Source organism: Chlorocebus sabaeus, chromosome 1 (assembly GCF_047675955.1).
Source record: "Chlorocebus sabaeus isolate Y175 chromosome 1, mChlSab1.0.hap1, whole genome shotgun sequence".
NCBI classification, from domain to species: Eukaryota; Metazoa; Chordata; class Mammalia; order Primates; family Cercopithecidae; genus Chlorocebus; species Chlorocebus sabaeus.
Window position 1 is genome coordinate 54,334,915 of NC_132904.1, and position 17,905 is coordinate 54,352,819.

The following is a 17,905-nucleotide window of genomic DNA, read 5'->3' on the forward strand; positions in this document are numbered from 1 at the left end:
CACAGGGTAAATCTACAAGTGACTGGTGAAGGAGGGGTGTCTAAATATTAAGAAGCATAAGAAGCCGTTTAACTACTAAGCATAGAGGCAGCAGTGTCAGCTGTACCTGGATTAAAATCCTTGCTCTGCTGTTTATTGTCTAGGCAACTTTGAGCAAACGACTTAAACAAGAGCAATGTCTGTAAAGTGCCTAGTGCAGTATTTGGCACACAACAGATGCTTAACAGACAGCAATTATTGATTCAGACGTCCCGAAGAGCAGCAATATCATTAATATGTGTTCATCATCATATCTATCATTTATCAAAGCTCAGGATTTTGAACTTTGTAATTACTTTTCATACATTCTCTTATGCTTAACAACTCGGCTAGGTGAACACAATCCATCTCCTGATAAAGAAACAAGATGATCTTTGTGTATCTATGATCAGTGGAGAGGCTAGAGGTCTGGGAAGTGGTATCTTGGAGCCCAAACCAGGGCTCTCAGTGCGGCCTTGGTCGCCAGCGGGGCGCTCGACTTTCCGCTCCGGAGATGGCACCAGGAGAGATGAGAGCCGACCAGGCCGTTTCCAAGGCCACCTCGTGAAGCCCCTGCTCCGGGAGCCTGACAGGCTAGACTGTCCTTCGCCGCCCCCTCTCCTCTCAGATGGCCATCTGGGCTCGGAAGCCCTCAGGAGCTGCAGAGCGCGGGTCGGTAAGGGCGCTGGAGAGGAAGGTTGGGCGCCGTCTCCAGGCAACGCGCTGGGGGCGGGGCTTTGCGTCACAGAGGTGCGACCGAGTCCCGGGCTGAGTCGCCACCACCGGCAGGTCTGAGCTGCGGGCCGAGGCGGCGCCGCCGCTGCCGCAGGGTGCGCGATGCCTTGAACCTGGGGTGAGCTCCGCGGCGCTGTCCTTTCGTGTTTCCCTTGCTAGCTGCTCCAGGACCCTGGGGCTGGGAAGAGAAGCCCCAGCTGGCCCTCCGCTGCCGAGCCAGACTTCCCCGGGGAGATAGGCCCGGCCCCGCCGCCCTCCCCGGGCCTCGGATTGGGGCGTGGGGCAGGCTGGGGAGGCCCTTCTGTGGCGCCCATCTTCTGCCCGGCGGGTTCCGGTTGCCCGGGGTGGCGGTGGTTGTCCCGCTGGGGGTGGTTCTGAGGGACCCGAAGAGAGTTTTTTCTCCTCTGTCCCAGAATGGTGGTTTGAATATTGCCGCCGGCTCAGTCATTCGGCCACCGGACTTAGCTGTTGGTTAAATGTCCAGGTGCGCTTGAGGAGGGGCTGAGGCGGCGTAGCAAGAGCCAGCGCTAGGGTGGCCCGCAGGCTTGGTCCCCGCCGGGCTGGATACTCCAAATAAGAAACCTTTTGCCTGGGAAGATAGCTCAGAAATAGCCACGTCGATCTACTTAGCCTATCTACCCCACACTTCTGAACTGACTTAGGCTGCTACCCCTCCCAGAGATCTTTCCTCGTTAGACTTGCTGCTACCTTGAGACCCGTCTAAGAAAAGAACGTTTTCTTGCTAATAATAAGGTAGTGATTACACAGCAGGAGCATAAGGCTTCTGTGTTCGCTTTTGAAATTATTCCTTCAGTTATTTGTCTCGGGTTACAAAATGTGGATTTACGATTGTTATTGAAATCGATCCCTATGCCCCTTATTAAAGGTAGTGTACCCTTCTGTATTCTGACACTGCTCTATTTAGCGGTGCCAGATAATACAGTTCTTGCCTCTGGCATATATGTAAAGCTGCTGGAACACTTCCAGTTGTTTATAATTCTTACATCTTCAGCACGAATTTATTCGTTTTCGCTCCCTTCCACCCTGTTCTTCTTGATATAAAATAACCTCTATCCATCCAGAATTTTGTCTGGAGACATGAGCTGCCACCGGCCGACGATCCTAAATTAGTCACCTCTGTGTCGAAGTCACCCATCTGAGAAGTGATGCTTTCTGAATTCAGAGCTCAAAAGTAGTATGGATTTTTCTCCTTTTCTTTCACATTGCCTGACTTCAGTTTCTAAAACTTTTTCTCAAGAATACGACTGTATGTTTCAAAAATTAATATTTGTCATTTGGTGTAAATGAACTTCATATTTGATGTGTGTAGCCTGATCCTTCTTGGTTCCCGTCTAAATACAAACACACTTTCCTTCCCCTTCCCTTCCCAAACTGGCAAGGAAGGTCCAGAGAGAATTCTTACAACTCTAGCGTGCTTTTTCCAATATGAAATGCATTTAGTAAACACACTGGTACTGTTAGAAATCCATATTCTTAATCTCCTAGTACAGCACTCTATCCTTTTGTAGTTTCTCCCTCTCTCTCTCATATATATATATCTTTTTCTGGTCAAGATCTTTGATCCTGGAACAGGCATACCAGACTCTGTAGTGACTCTGGTCTAATTATTTCGTTATGTATCTATGTTAACTTGTCTTGAAAAAAAAAGTTGATATCTGTTTACAGATCTGCAGTTCGAGTAAACAATGAGTAATAAAGTAAATAGTATCCTTAGGGACCCAGTACTTGGTATTTATTACTGATGTTAAAGTTGACTTGACAATGAAAATCATTGATGTTTATTTCAATTAAATCTTTTTAAATGAGGTTGATACAAAATTTGATGGAGAACTGGTTTCAGAGAAGTTTTTAAAATACTACAGTACAGTACTTGTCATTTAGTCATTTTGGTGCATTTTCAGCCTTTTCCATTTTGCTTTAGTTATTTTATGAATGAATTATGGTTTAAATTTTTAGGAGTTTTTGAGCAGTTTTTTCGTTTTTGCTTGGCCAATTACCCATGATGTAATTTTTATATTTTTATAAAGAATATTTGAACTACCACAATTCATTTGTTAGAAAAATAAGTGATTCTCTGTATGTACCACCCACTAGAGAATGTGGCATTTTTGGAATCCTTGATCTTGTGCATTTCAAAATAACAGTTCTTTATTTAGAAAATCCTTCAAATGCTTTTTGAAAGCATGTTTTTATCTTGCAAAAAATGACTGTGTTATAGGTGGCACAATAATATGAGAGCTGCTAGTTCTTTGAGAAACCTTAACTGGAAATTTGTCTTTTGTTGAATTCTATGCCAGTGGTCTGCAAATTATGTTCCTATGCAATACCACTGTTGCATGATCTAGGGGGAGGTATTTTGTTAATATCAAATAGTGAATGTTTCTCAGTTTACATAGCATTAATTTAATGATAAATTTTCACAGTTTTACATTTTCTTTCATATGTATTTTTAACTTCCGCTTCTGCCAACCTAGTGCTAATAGATGGCTGACCAAATTAACAAAAGTCAAAAGAATGCTAAGTGTATAATAAAAAAACAAAAACTGCCAATGGTATTTACTGCATTTATTCAGTAAACATCTATTGAGTGCTTTTGTATCTGCCAGAAGAGAGACCATGGCTGCTCTCCTCAAGAAGCTCACTAAAGGGAAATGGCTGCTCTTCTCAAGAAGCTCACTAGAGGGAAATGGCCAAGTGACTTAATGAATGTCGTAGTATGATAGAAATATGTGCAGTCACCAAAGAGGGACAGTGAAAAGCTGTGGTGGGTGACTGACTAGAGGATGGCTTCAACAGATTGTCTTTGTGAACATGTACTCTGTGTTGTGGTTTTATATTGTATGTAGATCACAGAGTCATATCTTATTTTCACACCCATATAGTGATAGATGTTAATAGTTATCAATATTTTATAGTTTTCAAAATAAACTAAATTTCAGGCCCTCTTTCTTGAACCAGGTTGAGAACCACTTTTGCAGGCTCTCTCAGTCTCTAGATAGTGTTGCATTTTAATCCAAGGAGTTAGTGATGAAGTTTCCCAGATACCAAGTACGGTTACAAGATAACAAGTTAATATGCTGCCTCAAATTATAAACCTTACTCAAAGTTAGGGCAGCAGATGAAAACAATGCTGAAACAAAGAGGATCATTTTCTATTAATAACTCAATAAATAAGCAACTAACTCTTCTTTTCAAATATGGTTTTGGTGGGTAATGTAGGGTAGCAAAATACGCCACTTTGGCATAAGGATTATTTTGAGTAAAGGCACATTGAAAAGCAACAGATGTAAGAAGGGCCCTCTGACCCTCCTTATTCTTCCGGAAGGCTGGAGATAAAACAGCCATGTGAAAGATGTCCTCCCTATGCCAGGAGGAAGACATTATCATTACTAGAGGTGGGCAATCAAAGCTGAGAGAAATCTGTTCAAACAAGCCTTCTTAAAGTAACCCTTATCTTCCTAGTCACTTTTCTACAATTAACTGCCCCAACCCAAACCCTTATGTCTTGTCATGTTTTCACAGTTTACTTCTCCTTCGTCCAATCTACTATGTAAGCTTTTGGCCTTAATTAGTTTTTTTAGTCCTTATTTTTCTTGAGGGCTCCTATGTATAAAAATTACTAAATAAAATCTGTATGTTTTTCTCCTGCTAATCTATCTTAGGTTAGTTTAATTCTTGGGCCCAGCTGAGACCTTAAGAGAGCAGAGGGAGAGAAATTCTATCTCCCCTATACCACATTGGTTAAATTATCATAGGTATTTATATTAAATATTGAGACTATATATTTCAAAAGTTCAGTTTTTTCTTTGTTAAGTAATGTAGATATTATTTAAAGTTTCAACCTGGTTGATTAGAATCTTTTTTTTTTGTGAGACGGAGTCTTGCTCTGTTGCCCAGGCTGGAGTGCAGTGGCACAATCTCGGATCACTGCAAGCTCCTCCTCCCGGGTTCACACCATTCTCCTGCCTCAGCCTCCTAAGTAGCTGGGACTACAGGCACCTGCCACCACGCCCGGCTAATTTTTTGATTAGAATCTTGATTACATTTTCATTGAATTGGTACAGGAATGTTAGAGGAAGGTTAAGTTTCATTCTGGGAATAAAATGTTAGGTTAGAGGTCACCTACTCCACTTCCCACCCAGGTAAAAATCCCTGTAACGCTTATTAGATGTACTTCTAATCTTTACCTAAACACTTCCATACTTCCAATGAGAGAGGCTCACATGTAGCAGCCATTTCCACTTCTGGATGCTGGGACATGCTTATAATCAACTGAAATCTGCCTTTCTAATTTATACTTACTAATTTATACTTATTGGCCATCCTGTTCTCTATAAATGAATCTTGTTTTTCCACATGACAGCTCCTCAAATATTTAAACAAACTTATGTTGCTTCATTGTTACCAAACTATGACTGTCTAGAATAAACCTCTTTTTTTTTTTTTCTAGGCCCATGAATATGTTCTAATTTATTAGTATCCTTTAAAGCCAACTGTTTAGAGCTGAATACAGACTTTTCAGTGTGGCCTGACCATTGCAGAGCATAATGGACTAGTAGGCTGCTTGCTCAACACATCTATTTCTAGCAAGAGTTTAGGATTATTTTAGCATACTTGTTGCCCCTGTTATACTGTTGACTTATTTTGATTAAAAACCCCAGATTTGGCCGGGTGCGGCAGCTCATGCCTGTAATCCCAGTGCTCTGGGAGGCCGAGGCGGGAGGATTGCTTGAGCCCAGGAGTTTGTTACCAGACTGGGCAACATAGAGAGACTCCATTTCTTTAAAAAACACAAAAACAAAAACCCAGACCTTTTATATTTTGACTGTTTTTGAGCACATCTTACATACATGTTTTTGTGCAGTTGACTCTTCAGGATTTAACTTTTAGTCATATTAAATATAATTCATTTAAGCATGTAAGTATCTGTTTTAGTCTTGATCCTATTATTCACTGGATATTATTCATTTATTCCAGTTTTGGTCATCTGCAGATTGGACAGGCATACAGTCTTCAGGTCATCAACAAAAATGTTAAACAGCCCAACTCTTGGTGCCAGTTTCCCTCTCCCTTTGCCTCTCTGCTTTAGTCATTGTGGCCTTTTTAAAAATTACCTCAAAGTCACCATGCTGCTTCCTATCTCAGGCACTTTTCATAACCTCTGCCTGGAGTGTCCTCCTTTTGCCATGTCCCTAACCTGTTTTTTAATCCCTGACTCTGACCGTTCTGACCTCAAGTAAAATGTTGTTCGCCCAGGCACTTCTTCCCTGATACAAAACTAGGTCAAGTCCCTCTTTTATGGGCTTTCATAGCACCTGTACTTGTTCACCTAGCACTTCTCATTTTGTAATTACACATTTATTTGTATGGTTACTGTCTCTTCTCCACTGTATTGGATGCTCTAAAGTGTTTCTTTTGTTCACTGTTGTAGCTCCAGAACATAAGCACTAGGCATGTGCTACTTGTTGAGTTTAATTTTTAAAAAGTCCTGTAACACAGTGGCTCCCTAATACCCGTCTGCAACCCTTGACTCCTGATGATTTTTCACAAGTTTGGATTCAGTCAAGAAAAATAAGGACAATGTATAGTATACCTGGTAAATACATGGTATACCTCATTGTGAAGTTACTGCCCTTCTTGGGAAAGATTTTTTTCTAATATTATATCCTACTTTTCAGGTTATAAGTTCTTTTTAAGATTTTGTTAAGTTTTGGGGAATTTTTGTTTATTTTTGGAAACTGTGCTTACTTAGAATTAAAAGAAGTATCCAACACCATGGTGCTTTGCGATTTTACTAGTCTTTGAAATTCAGCAATCACTGATGTTGAGTGCCCTAGAGACCTCTTCTAAGCTAAGATATTTAATTGTTTCTTCTTGGATACAGTTGCTGTAAATCCACTTGGCAATATTTACATATAATTTGACTTCGGGGATTTTTTTGGTTTTTTTTTTGGCCTGGATCTTCCTCATCAGCTTCCTTATCTCTATAGTGTGATATTTACTATTACCAGGTAGGCTCAGATTCAAAATTGTAATTGTTGTTTTTTTTTTTAATTACAATTGTCCTTTTCCTATTTTAGGTAACTAAAGGAATAAACTTCAAATATAGTACATTAAATTTTAATACCTAAAGAAAATTTTACATATTTTTGGGTTAATAACTTCATAAAGTTATATATTTTATATTTTACATTTGTAACTTTATTTTTTGATTAATGATAAAGCAATCTTCCTACAAAAACTTTTTCCATAAGAGTATTACTGTTTCACCTGCTTTATGTGATGTGAGTATTAATTTGGATGAAATAAAATGATAGTCTTTGATGGATAAATAAAATAGAATTTCTTGGGGGGGCATCTGATTTTGGGGGCATTTAAAAAATTGATAATTAGATATATATTTTGGGGGTACCTAAAAGACTTAATGAACAAAAGAGCTATCTTTTTCCAAGCAGAAAATGTGAGGTGGTTAAAATATCTAACATTTTAATTTTCTTAGGTTTTTCAAGCCACAAGTCTGTTTATATATTTTTAAAAATTAAAACTAAGGTACATGTCTATAAATCAAGTAATTCAACAGCAGAATTATTTAGCTGATGTAAGTATATTGTAAGTCAGTATGTCATAGTGGATAAGAATGTAAGTACTAGAATCTGAAAAACAAATTCAAAGTTCACTTTCACCACTTACAACTGTGTAACTTTAGTCACCTAGCTCAGTTTCCCTGTCTATGGGAAATAGGTAGGGGTATAATATTGTCTGTCTCAGGATTGTTGTAAGAAGTAATTGACACAATATATGGAAAACAGTTTGGAGCCTGACATGTGATAAGCAGTCAGGAAATGTTCTTAGGAAAATTATAGAAGATAGACAAACTTCCTCTTAAATACAATTACTTGAATATGTGTGTGTGTGTGTGTGTGTGTGTGCAAGTGCACACGTGCTTTAGTGGTTTTCGACGTGATAAAATTATAAGAATTAGAGGTTCATCACCCTCCCAATAATATATAAGTGAATCCTGTTTTCTCATTTGGCTATGTGAATCTGAAAACAGAGTCATTTAAATTCTACCTTAGACTCATGTAGGTCTACTCAACTCTCACTTAAAGGTATTCCTAGTTTTTCTTTATTTTTTTGAAAAATGAGTATGTTGCCATTTTTGTATTATATGTAAAAGTAACTTTTCTGTATATTTGACAGAAACTATGTGAAGCAACACTCTTTCTGGATTTTGAAAGACATCATTTCATCATGGGACAGCAAATTTCGGATCAGACACAGTTGGTTATTAACAAGTTACCAGAAAAAGTAGCAAAACATGTTACATTGGTTCGAGAAAGTGGCTCCTTAACTTATGAAGAATTTCTTGGGAGAGTAGCTGAGCTTAATGATGTGTAAGGCTTGCTCTTTTTGTTTTTCCCTTTGTTGTATGTATGCCCCATATGTCATGGCTGTGTAAGATATAACCAGAGGTATTGATTGGTAAGACTTAATGTTTTCAGTTAGCATTAACAAATACTGTTGAGTATTTATTATAAGTTGACTTTCTATGTAGCTTTTTAAAAGTATATAATGGGGACAGAAGAGATGGAAAGAACTTAAAATGGAATCTGGAACACAGCACAGGCAGATTGAAGCAATTCTAGGATACAGTAGTAAAACCCAGCATCTCAATTTTATACCAATAGACACTTGTTTGAAGGCACTAAAGGGGTGCATAACAATGGAATATGAGAATTAGCCACTTGAGAGAAAGACTCCTAGAATAGTCAAAGGTAACACAGAAGGTTTCTGTACATGAAGCAATTCATTCGTGTGTGTGTGTGTATGTACACACATACATACATATATACTGTTTTTTTAATGAGTCATTATTTTGTCAGAGGAATACATATGTAGTAATAGCTTATTTTCATCACTGAGAAATAATATATTTCATTTATTAATATTTTCTAATTAGCTAACATCTTTAAATTTCTACTTAACACTGACTAAATTTCTAAAATGAAATATAAAATTCTCTGCCTTCTTAAAGAGCACACCTAATACAACTTAGTCTTTTATTTGTTAATTTATTTATCAATTTTGGTATTGATCTATGTAGGAGCTATAAAAATATATAGGGCTCTTTGTCTCTGAATGCCCCCAGACCACTGTGCTTTTAAAATATGACTTTTTTGCTGTTTGTTTTCTCCCTTGGTGACAATTGGTCAGATGTCATGTCTTTCTTTTAAACGTGCCTCTGGCAACATCCACATCTACCTTTATTTATATATCTCTTCTAACCCCTGGGAGTATAATTAGAACCTATGGAGTCACCTCTTAAATGAGATCTTAAAGGTTCTCTGTTTAGTCTCTTCAACTTAGCTAACATTCACTGAGCACGTAGTATGTGCAGGCACTCTACTAAGGATTGGACCTTTGAGGGCTAAGTCGATTACCCAGGTATTAATGGCATGTCCACCTCTCTGAATCTCAGTTTTCCTGTTATCCCACATTACCTTTTCTTAAACCTTAAAAAGGCTGAATGAAATCGACTAGCAGTTCAGGACCCCTTAATATATAGACTTACAATACTGTAGTCACTAATAATAGTTTAAGGTAAGATATATGAACCCACTCCCTAGGCATTATAACCATGGTGTTAGGTGATAAGAGACATACCTGGCAATCTGGAACACATTAGATAAGCTTGATATACTGTCTTTATGTGAAGACCTACTGTCTTTATTGGGAAGAATAAAGACTGTCTTAAAAGTTATCTTAGAAGATGGTTTCTTTTAAGAAGACTGGATTTCATTCATTAAAACAAAACTAAACAAAACAAAAACCTGTATATAGATGTAGGGTGTGTGTGTGTGTGTGTGTAGAAAACGAACTAAACTATTCCCAGTGCTTGTCTCTTGGTTGGGAGATGGTGGGAAAAGAGGGCAGAGAGGGAGATTTTACATTTTACTGTGTGTATTTATGTATTATTTTTTATGATAAAAATATAGTTGGTCTTAAAAACTCTAGCATTTTACTTATTTTTTAAAATTATCCAAAGGGTAGTGTGCGAAGCATTACTTCTGGGACCATATTCTTAAAGAATTTTAAAAATAGGATTCTGAATTTAGTAATATAAGAGTGGAATGCTTTTTTATGTTTATGTTTTCAACTCTTATGAGCAGTAATCAATGACATTTACCATTCCTTTAGAGTCTTGAAATGTATATTCATAAACCCAGTCTATTATATAAAATTTTGCCCTTTCGCCTAAAGATACAGGTATTAGATAAAATGTACCCTATAAAACCATCCACAAACTAAGCTTACCGTGTGATACAGATGTCTTCCTTTTAATTATTTAGCACAGGACATTTCTGACTGGATTTGATTCTTAAAACCAATTCCCATGAGTCAGAGTTGGCATTTCAGACATGCAATGATCTCCGAGAACTGTAGAATTAAACCTATACAGGACGAAGCTTGGCAGCTAGAAAACAGAGCTGGAAACTGGCACTGCTGAATTATTTTCACCGAAGACTTTGTTTCCTAAGCCTAGTTGCTTAACTTTCAGTGGCCTCATTTTATTTAGCTGTTAGTTGAGTGTGATATCCCCAGTGGTGCTCAGAGAGAGTTGTTAGTAATGATAAAAGGAAACTGCAATACTTAAGCATGTCTTTGAACTAATTTAAATTAATGTTGATCGCATGATATTGAATTATCTTCTCAAAGTGATATATTTTTATGTTAAAATCCTGTAGCTCTCTAAATTAGGGGAGGATGGTAGAGCTATATAAAAAGTGTCTCAAATCATTTGTTTTACTTGATCCAGCCCCAAATTATCTGAACAAAAATTTTCAAGAGGTTTGTTAATATCATTGTTTAAACAAGGACTGATCCAAGAGCAAGATATTTTTCATGCTTTATATACATCCGAGGCAACAGTCAAAAAATTTTGATAAATGACACTAGCTAACCTTTTTTTTTTTCTTTTGAGACGGAGTCTCTGTCGCCCAGGCTGGAGTGCAATGGCGTGTTCTTGGCTCACTACAACCTCCGCCTCCTGGGTTCAAGCAATTCTCCTGCCTCAGCCTCCTGAGTAGCTGGGGTTACAGGTGTGCACCAAGCTACTTTTTGTATTTTTAGTAGAGATGGGGTTTCACCATGTTGGTCAGGCTGGACTCGAACTCCTGACCTCGTGATCCGTCTGTCTTGGCCTCCCAAAGTGCTGGGATTATAGACTTGAGCCACTGCCCTCGCCAACCTTTTATTTAATTCCCTGATTTCTCAGACTTGTTTTTCCTAAATGTCTTTGTTAGAAATTTAAAGACCATTGAGATATAGATGTGACAAAGAGAGATTTATAAATATCATCTCACCAAGCTGTTGACTTTAAAAACCTTAGAAATTAAGTTGCATGTTTATGTTCAAAATATTCTCTATCCCTGTTTTAAGAATCCAGTTATAATTATTATTTGTCTTTTTGTGTTTCTTTGTATTTCCTTCTCTGAAAGTGTTTTTTGAATCTAGTTTCATGGCTGTATTATTTTATTAATATATGATTTTTCATAAAATTAACATGTTCTTGTGTCTTTTCAGAACTGCTAAAGTGGCTTCTGGCCAGGAAAAACATCTTCTCTTTGAGGTACAACCTGGGTCTGATTCCTCTGCTTTTTGGAAAGTGGTTGTACGGGTGGTCTGTACCAAGGTGAGACTGATGGACGCTCTTCTGCCTCTGAGCTTAAGCTATTTTGGTGGCTAGAACCATATTTAATAGTGTAAGATAATATAATGCATATAAATTTTAATAACTTGGTGGTTTTGTAAAACATAGTTTTGATACTGTTATTGCCTTCTAGCTAGCTGTTTGAATCTTAGAGTTGTCTAATTGCTATACAGCAGGGGTTTTTATAATCAAATTCTTTTTTGCCTCAATATCTGTGACCATTACATCATACTAATCTTCTATCTCTGTTTTTGGATTTTTAGCTGGCTGTGGAGTGCTAAGGTGACATCCTATTTAGCTCTAGGATGATACCTTAAAAATTAATGTTATCTCAAGATCTTTTCTTTTGAGAATACATTCATTCATTAAAAAGAAAAAAGATAAAGGGTTTTTTTGTTGTTTAGTAATTTTTAATTATGGGATAGATTTTTTGCCAGCTGTCATTGAGTATTAAAAAGCCTCAACCACCACTGAGTGGATTCAGATAGAAAGTTCTTAACCGTTTTGGGGCCACAAACTTTTGATTAAATGAAGGCATGAATTTTATTAGGCCACCTCCTGTCCCCATCCTGCCTCTAAAACAAAGAACAAAATCATCCATATGCATATAAACCATAAATTCGGCATTCATGAGTGCTCTGAAGTTCATTCCTGACCAACCCATAAAGACTCCTTGGGTTAGGAGATTTTTCCTTTGAGTCACGGACCCTGGAGGTTACCCAAATAATATGCGTTATTTCCTCAGTAGATTGTCAGTTTTACCCATACTATGTTTCTCTTCCAGTTTATTCAAATAAACATTTGAGCACAGGTGTGAGAGGCACTAGGAATATATGATAAATAAGACAGATTTCATGCTCTCAAGCAGACTGATCTCTCTCTTCTGATCCAGATTACCACAGATTTTGTATGAATCTCTATACTTCCAGACTCTTCTCCAAATTCTAATTTATGCTGCTGTGAGATTAACCTTTCTAAAGCACAACTTTCATCAGATTACTGCCTTGCTTAAAATTCCTCAGTAATTCCTTCTTGCCCACCAAATAGTCCCAACTCCTACGATATAACTCTAAACTATCTTTTCTGCATTAGTCACAATTACCTTCTTTTGCTCTGCATTCTTATCAGGCTTAACTAACTTAAGACTGTATCATTGTTACTTTTCTTTTCCAGTTCATTGCTTCTGCTTATTGTGTTTTCTCAACTAGGATGTCCATTCCTTCCATTAGGAAGTCACGGAAAATTCCTGTTAAACCAGTTTAAACAAAAACAATACTTATTTTCTCACTTATCGAGAAATCCTAGCTCCATAGACTAACTGCAGGATTGGTTAAATTAAAGACCCAGCAGATGTTGCTTCTGAACTCACTGATCAGTATTGGGTCATATCCCTTTCATACACCTACACTGACAGAGGGAATATAATTAGCCTGATTGGTTTAGATTAGACTAACCAGGATTGACTCCTGAGTCATTTCAGGGAATGATGGACACGAAAACAAAATCAGGTTCTGCTGGCAAGGAAAAGAAGGAACAGTATTTGGATAATCAGCCAACAGTTTCTGCCACACCTTTTATTTCTGCATATCTAAACCTGATGTCTCTTTAAAGGCCCACCTCAAATACCATCTCATCCATTAAGTCTTCCTGAATAGGAGTTCTCTTGTCTCTTCCAGATTCCAACAGCACATTATTTATACTTTATAATTCTACGATACGAAAAAAGTTTTTTAGGTTCTTAGCTCCCCTATAGAGAGTAAGCTCCTGAGGGCAGAAACTATGTCCAGATTAATTATTGTATCTCTTATAGCCTGTAATGCAGTGCTTTGCACATAGTAGGAACTCAGTATATATTAAGTGAACAAAAAAAATCTGTTGAAATAATACTCTCTTTTTAAATGACTGGGATAGGTTGAAGCTTGTTTATTGATGCAGTATATTATCTAAATTACACTTACTGTGTGTTTGTATTTCATAAAGTACTCAGCTTACATTGAAGAGGCCAATATAAATTGTAGAAAGCTAAGGGAATATGAATATGTCAAGCTTTTCATTCCTTAGTTTTTTGTTGCTCTTCTTTGACAAACACAGACTTAAGGTTTAATTTTATTAGTAGTCAAATTCCTTTTCACCTCAATATTTTTAACATCTGTATGTGATTAGTTTAAACATCTTCCTTAAAATAAGATTCTAAGTAGAGAAACAAAAGTACTAAAGGCAGAGGCAATTAGATAATTTTTTTGTGTGATTTTTCTTGATTTTAGAGCTACTCTAAAGAAATTTTTTTATTTGCATTCCTTAGGTTCTTTCTGAAAGAATCTGAGAGGTCAGTGTTTATATTAGAAAGAGGTCAAGTCTACCATGAAAAACTGATAGGAGACTGAGAGTTTCACATTTCTTAATGTTAAACAACTTTTAAAAAAATTGTACTTTAACCCTGTATATTTACATTCAGTCTTTATCTTGACTCTGCCATCTGCTATGATGATCCTTAAATAATATTTAATCCACTATAAAAAATGATCTAATATGTTTAAGTGGAATATTTTATGGAAATAATATTAGAAAAATAAGAGATTAATTAAAAATTAGGTACTAAGGTGACTGTTAAGAACTGCATGAATTATATTATTTCATCCTTCTTTTTTCTTAGACCAACTTCTTAGAGTCATTCTGGGCTTTTCTTTGTCTCTCATACCTCACAATCAATCCGTAAGTGAGTCCTGTCACATCAAAACGTATTCAGAATCTGGCTAGTTATCACCATCTATGCTACTACCACCCTATTCCTAGTGACCATCCTCTCTCATCAGGATTATTCCAGTAGCCTCCTAACTGATCTCCCTCTTCTCTTGCCCTGCTTCTGTCTGTTCTCAGCACAACAAGAGGTCTATTCCAAGCACAACAACCAGCCTATTCCACATCACAATTTGAAATGTAAATTAGATCATATTACTCCTTGGCTCAAAACCCCCTAGTGACTTCTCATGCACTTAGAATCAAAGCTACAGTTATTACTGAGATCAGCAGAGTCCTATATATTCTGTTCCCACCTCACCCTCTATCTACCACTCCTTCCTCTGTCCCTCTGTCACTCTGTTCCAAACATTCTGGGCTTCTTGTGAGACTCTTTGTGCTCCTTGCCAGGTACACGTCTATTAAACAGCCTTTGCATTTCCTGTTGTCTCAGCCTGGAATGATCTTCCCCCTAGACATCTATATGACTCATTTCTGCACCTTTCAGTTTTTAAATGTCAGCTTCTCTGTAAGGCCTTCCCTATAACCCCTCAGCATTCCTTCTCCCCTGTTTCATCATCTCCATTACACTTATTTTCATCTAACCTAATCTGTATCTGTATTTTATTTGCCTGTCTCTCCTACCTATCATGTAACTTGCTTGAGGGCAGGGATTTTGTTTTATACACACTGTGGCTAGTGCCTAGAGTAGTACACATAATACCAATAACATCCACATAATGGTACTCAATAAATACTTGTTTCAGGAATCCTGTGATGAGAATAGTTACAGTGTGATACACTTTGCTATTTCTGTACTAACCTTATATGGATTATTCCATAATTTCTTCTGTACTCTGCAGTTCCAAAGGACTACCCCAATTTCCTCAGCTCTGAAGATCTATTTTGTAAGCCTCTTAAATTCCTGTTACTTTTTAATTCTGTTTTTTCTGTAACTCATGTACAGTCTCTTATTTCAAAGAACCTTTTATATTTGCATCTCCAGATAGATTTTACCTTCCCAAAATTTAATCAACTTTCTGATTATTAGAGATGGTTCTAAAATTTCTTAATATGGTATATGATGACTCATTCTGTTTTTTTTTTTTTTTTTTTTTTTTGAGACCCAGTCTTGCTCTGTCACCCAGGCTGTAGTGCAGTGGCGCAATCTCGACTCACTGCAACCTCCACCTCCTGGTTCAAGTGATTCTCCTGCCTCAGCCTCCCAAGTAGCTGGAACTGCAGGCATGTGCCATCATGCCCAGCTAATTTTTTGTACTTTTAGTAGAGATGGGGTTTCACCGTGTTAGCCAGGATGGTCTCGATCACCTGACCCCGTGATCTCCCCACCTCAGCCTCCCAAAGTGCTGGGATTACAAGCATGAGCGACCGCGCCCGGCCCTATGACTCATTCTTGTGTCTCAGTATTTTTTTCACTGCCTTTTCAAATAGTAAGCAATTAATAAATGTGTTACAACTATTATTTTCATTCAAAATATTCATATGTATAATAATATTTTTCAATATTTTCACTTTCTGATATTCTTAGTTCCATCAATGCATTCCAGAATCTAACTTAAGTCACAATTTTATGGCCCTGTATCTTTGTCTGTCTCCTATATTCTTCATTTCTTTCTAAATATTTTCTGATTTTGCTTGTTCCACTTACTCTTATATGCACTTAATAGATTTCATGGCTTACTTCTTCTTCCCCAGTCTTCCATCCTATGTCTTGTGCTGAAAGGAAGTCTTTCATATCTCTAATCTTTCTCTGATTACAAGTTCTTCATCCATGAACATTATACCTTCACCTTACTGGCCTCGGTCATTTCATTATGCCTCACTCCATGGCTCCCCAAAGCTCATGAAAGCAGTCCCCTCTACTTGCCCCAAATATCTTCTACATTAGATTGTAAACTGGATGGGGGAGAGGTGCAACCTGTAAAGGTACAACCTTTGGGCCACTGGTTTCACTTCGTATTAAATGAGTTTTTTGGTAAAGCTCAAAATGGCCTTCTGGGAAAAGTCCAACCACCTTTTGTTAGGATTTATTTTAAAGTAATTTTCTTGCTTTAGTTTAGAAGTTTTGCTACAAAATAGAACTTAAAGATATTTAAGAAAGTACTTGTTTGAGCTGTAGAATCTCATGCGGTTGTTGGATTCAAATGAATCCTTTGGTTAAGAAATTCTTTAAGAAATTAAAGTGAAAGAATTGTTAATACTGATCTCTAAAATTTATTTCTTAACTCTGAGAAAGTCACTTTACCCATCAATAGGATAATGCCTAATTAATCTTAAAGGGTTATTTTGAGTATTAGATAAATTTGTATAAGAACTTTGAACCCCACAAAGGTAGGGGACATGGTATTATTTATTCAGACTCTTGCTTTCTTATGTAATTTGCAAATCCTGAAAACTCATATTTCCTAGGATGTTTGACTAAATATTTGTTCCTGCTTTTTGGGAAAAATTGGTCAGAGAAATTATCAACTTTTCTCTTTTTCATGTGCTTTGTATCTTTAGATTAACAAAAGCAGTGGCATTGTGGAGGCATCACGGATCATGAATTTATACCAGTTTATTCAACTTTATAAAGATATCACAAGTCAAGCAGCAGGAGTGTTGGCACAGAGCTCCACCTCTGAAGAACCCGATGAAAACTCATCCTCTGTAACATCTTGTCAGGCTAGTCTTTGGATGGGAAGGTATATAATGCATAAGTACTGTATTTCACCTATTTTCTAATATGAAAACAACTAAAATCTTATTAATATTTTTGTTGGTGTTCATTGTAGCATCTTAAATCTTTTTTTTTTCTCAGTTGGTATTGTATCTGAGATCAGTTTTGGGGTTATTTTGTGCTTCGGATGTTGTTACAGTGCTAAATTAAAGTGGCTCGGTGGGGCCACTTTAATGTTACTGTTTCTGTCACACTGGTCTCCAGGAATCCACTCTATATGCATGCATTTGTTGACAAAGGAGATAGTTAACACCTTCCTTATAATAGGTATTTAGGTTCTTAAACAGTCAAAGCTTTTTAGGGAATTAGGTCCAAGAATTTGGCAAAATTATCCGAATTTTTCTTAAAAATGTCTAATTGAAGCATTAAAATTTTAAATATTGGCTTCAGGACTTGGCAGTCCATTCAGGAACGAACTGAATGCATATACTGAGTTACCAGAAGGAAATGAAGTCAGCCAGAGTTTTCTCTGATGATGCCTGTTTACCCAGGCCTAATACATTATTGTTCTCTCTAAACTCTTTTCCTTCTCTGTTATGCTTTTGGCACATGAAAGCTCCTACCTCTTGACATTTGACAATCATGATCATAATTTAAATTTGTAAATGTCTCATTGGAAAAAGATTTACGTAGGTCCAAACATGTTGACCTCCTGTCTTACTGTCATACTGGGTAGATAGCAGAAATCTATGTTCACCGTGTCCTTTACCTTAAAGTTAAGAATGTATGTAACAGTGATTTCTTTTCTTTTTTTTTTTTTTTTTTTTTTTTTTTTTTTTTTTGGTTGAGACAGTCTTGCTCTGTCACCCAGGCTGGAGTGCAGTGGTGCGATCTTGGCTCATTGCCAACTCCACCTCCCGTGTTCACGCCATTCTCCTCCTGCCTCAGCCTCCCCAGTAGCTGGGACTACAGGCGCCTGCCACCATGCTCAGCTGATTTTTTGT

General features: G+C 37.2%; 1 protein-coding gene across 2 annotated transcripts in view; it reads left to right on the forward strand.

Annotated features, from left to right (window-relative positions):
* Window positions 1-749: 749 nt before the first annotated feature.
* The window catches only part of RNF141 (ring finger protein 141), a 29,824-nt gene continuing 12,668 nt past the window's right edge, over window positions 750-17,905 (forward strand). Inside the window, exons 1-4 of one of the 2 annotated variants that reach the window (XR_012093770.1) lie at window positions 750-871; window positions 7,975-8,168; window positions 11,359-11,467; window positions 16,745-16,926. Coding sequence is in view for 1 of the 2 variants with exons in the window: in XM_008006927.3 (XP_008005118.1) it covers window positions 8,026-8,168; window positions 11,359-11,467; window positions 16,745-16,926 (434 nt within the window). In the remaining variant the exon portion in view is untranslated. The remainder of the gene's footprint in view (window positions 872-7,974; window positions 8,169-11,358; window positions 11,468-16,744; window positions 16,927-17,905) is intronic. The other variant, XM_008006927.3, reaches the window with a different exon arrangement.